This window comes from Mandrillus leucophaeus, unplaced genomic scaffold, assembly GCF_000951045.1.
Source record: "Mandrillus leucophaeus isolate KB7577 unplaced genomic scaffold, Mleu.le_1.0 Scaffold137, whole genome shotgun sequence".
NCBI lineage: Eukaryota > Metazoa > Chordata > Mammalia > Primates > Cercopithecidae > Mandrillus > Mandrillus leucophaeus.
The window spans coordinates 2,491,268-2,494,696 of NW_012101332.1; the positions used below are offsets into that span (position 1 = coordinate 2,491,268).

General features: G+C 44.9%; 1 protein-coding gene across 1 annotated transcript in view; it reads right to left on the reverse strand.

Moving 5' to 3' along the window:
- Positions 1–2,388, reverse strand: part of EID2 (EP300 interacting inhibitor of differentiation 2) — a 4,974-nt gene extending 2,586 nt beyond the window's left edge. The window contains exon 1 of the mRNA XM_011973418.1: positions 2,379–2,388. Within this exon, the coding sequence (XP_011828808.1) occupies positions 2,379–2,388 (10 nt within the window). The remainder of the gene's footprint in view (positions 1–2,378) is intronic.
- Between the last annotated feature and the right edge of the window lie 1,041 nt (positions 2,389–3,429).

Sequence of the window (3,429 nt, forward strand, 5' to 3'; positions counted from 1 at the left end):
TTTTTTTAAGATGGAGTCTCGCTCTGTAGCCAGGCTGGAGTGCAGTGGCGTGATCTCAGCTCACTGCAACTTTTGCCTCCTGGGTTTGAGCGATTCTCCTGCCTCAGTCTCCCCAGTAGCTGTGACTACAGGCGCGTGCCACCAAGCTCAGCTAATTTTTGTATTTTTAGTAGAGATAAGGTTTCACTATGTTGGCCAGGATGGTCTCAATCTCTTGACTTCATGATCCACCCGCCTCGGCCTCCCAAAGTGCTGGGATTACAGGCGTGAGCCACCGTGCCGCCGGCCACTCTCTTCCCTTTTATGGGCTGACCCCGCCTCTACATTCTATTCCCTTATTGTGACCTTCTAGGTGCATGAGCCCTGCGATTTGTTACATTTTCAGGCTGGCTGCCAGTACTTAGATTTATCATGCCTCAAAAATGAACCATTTAAAATGTTTTCTCACATATACTCTTGTATCTGGTTTTTTGCACATAACATTATTTTTATGAGATTCACCCATTCACATTTTCTCTTTCTCTCTCCTTTTCTTCTCTCTCTCTCTCTCTCTCTCTCTTTCTCTCTTTCTTTCATCTCATTCTGTTACCCAGACTGGAGTGCAGTGGCACAATCACAGCTCACTGCAGCCTCAACCTTCTGAGTTCAAGTGATCCTCCCACTTCCGCCCCCCGAGTACCTGGGACTACAGGTGTGCACCACCACACCCTGCTAATTTTTAATTTTTTTGTAGAGACAGGGTCTCCTTATGTTGCCGAGGCTGGTCTCAAACTCCTGGGCTCAAATGATCCGCCTGCCTCGGCCTCCCAAAGTGCTGGGATTATAGGCGTGAGCCACTGTGCTGGGCCTCCAGCCTACATTTTCATTATGGTTTTTAAATATTTTACTTTCTTGATAGTTACTATATTCATTACCATTCTTTTGTTTTGTTTTGTTTTGTTTTTTGACAAAGTCTCACTCTGTCGCCCAAGCTGAAGTGCAGTGGCGTGATCTTGGCTCACTGCAACCTCTGCCTCTTGGGTTCCAGTGATTCTCCTGCCTCAGCCTCCTGAGTAGCTGGGATTACAAGTGTGCGCCACCACGTCCAGCTAATTTTTGTATTTTTAGTAGAGACAGGGTTTTATTATGTTGTTCAGGCTGGTCTCGAACTCCTGACCTTGTGATCCGCCTGCCTTTGGCCTCCCAGAGTGCTGAGATTACAGGCATGAACCACCGTGCCCGGCTTATTACCATTCTTTTACGGGTCTCATAATATTGAAACATGCATCTTATATACTGGCTCTCCAATTACTTTCTCTTTGTTCTGATTAATGTGAACAAACAAAATAATTTGCTTTGATTTTGCTGGTGGTGGTCCCTGTCATGATGCCATGATTCATGACCATCAACAAATGACTTAAATGACTTATTGTTCGCTGCTCTATCAGAAGTAGCTATTCTGAGGCAGTAAGGTCTCATCCACAGAACACAAGACTGCATTTTAATTTTCCTGGTCCAAGCACCAAATTAATAAAACACAACAGCTAGACTACTTGCTGCTTCCTACCAGCATCTCTGCAATCACTAAGTGTGCGGCTCCTTTAAGGCGGCTCCCAGGCTAGGCTGGAGTCCTCACCTTCAGGCTGCCTGGAGAGTCACAAATATTTAACAAAAGAAGTTGCAGACTTAGGTAATAACATATATTATCACAGGAAGAAGTAGAAATAATAGTAATTTGCTGTAATCCTACAGAAGCAGATATAATCTTGTTCTCCAGACTAAGAATCACCTTACAGCAGAAGCTGAAAGGCCCTCTGATTTTCCAAGAATAGAAATTGCTCTAAGTAAAATGATGATTTATTAGACAGAAGTGATATAAAAATGGTTCCCGGAAAATGAAGTGAACTAAAATAAGAAACTACAAATAGAGGAAGGCAGAAAAACTTGGTGATAATGTGAGGGGATACAAACAAAAATTTGAGAGGTAGTCCAGGTTTTCTGTTGCTCCCAAGACTGTGTCTGTTGTGGCTGCAGCATCTTTGTAATTCACCGCCAGTATTTCAGGATGACTTGAGGCTGATTGCAACCATGTTGTAGACTAAACCATTAAGGCAGCTGGGATCAGGGGCTCCACATTGCTTAAAATCTTTACAGCAGAGAGGTGTGTGTGTGTGTGAGAGAGAGAGAGAGAAAGAGAGAGAGAGAGAATTTGAACCCAATTAATATATATATTTTGAGACAGAGTCTAGCTCTGTCATCCAGGCTGGATGTGCTGGGATTACAGGCGTGTGGCACACGCCTGGCAAAAAGTGGTTCATTTTTATGGTTAGGTTTGAAACTACCTTTGCACAAATGATAACAGTAAGAAAATTATGACAGTGTAGGAGATCTGATCTAACCAATCCCCATCTTGGGTTTCTTTTCTTTGGTTTTGTTTTTGAGATAATGTCTTGCTGTCTCCTGGTCTGGAGTGCAAAAGCACGATCATGGCTCACTGCAGCCTTGATCTCCTGGGCTTAAGTGATCCTCCCACCTGAGCCTACCAAGTAGCCGGGACTACAAGTGGGTGCCCCCATGCCCGGCTAATTAATTAATTTATTTTTTTTGGTAGAAATAGAGTCTTGATATGTTTCCTAGGCTGTTCTTGAACTCTTGGCCTTAAGCGATCCTTTCTCCATCTGCAATCTGTCTGCTTTGGCCTCTCAAGGTGTAGTATTACAAGCGTGAGCCACTGTACTCGGCCTCTTCCCCTTTTTTTGTGGCTATCTTGACACTGAGTTTTTGAATAGCCCAGGCCAGTTGTTTTGTATAACATCCCATACTTCTGGGACTGTCTGATTGTTTCTTTATGATTAAACTATCCTTTACCCTAAGTCCCCGCTGCAAACGGATCCCGGAAATAAACATTTGCACATAAACTTCTAAAATAGAGGCCCGGACTCAGCCAGGTGCAGTGGCTCACACCTGTAATCCCAGCACTTTGGGAGGCTGAGGCAGATCACTTGAACTCAGGAGTTCGAGACCAGCCCGGCCAACGTGGTGAAACCCCATCTCTACTAAAAATACAAAAGAAAATTAGCCGGGTGTGGTGTCGTGCGTCTGTAATCTCCGCTGCTCAGAAACCTGAGGCAGGAGAATCCTTTGAACCTGGGAGGCGGAGGTTGCAGTGAGCCGAGATCGCGCCACTGCACTGCAGCCCAGGCGGCAGAGTGAGACTCCAAGTCACAAAAAAAAAAAAAAAAAGAAGAAGAAGAAAAAACAGAGGCCAGGACTCAGAGCATCCTGGAAATGGTTGTGCAGAATCTACACTCCAGACGGAAACACTGGGGAAAGTTTAGGAGCCCACCTTTTCCTCCCCTTACCCTCCGTTCACGCTTCTGCCCACTAGAGGGCAGCCAAGTCAAACAAGGTCTAAAGCTTTACTCAGATTTGGTGATCTCTTCTGGGATC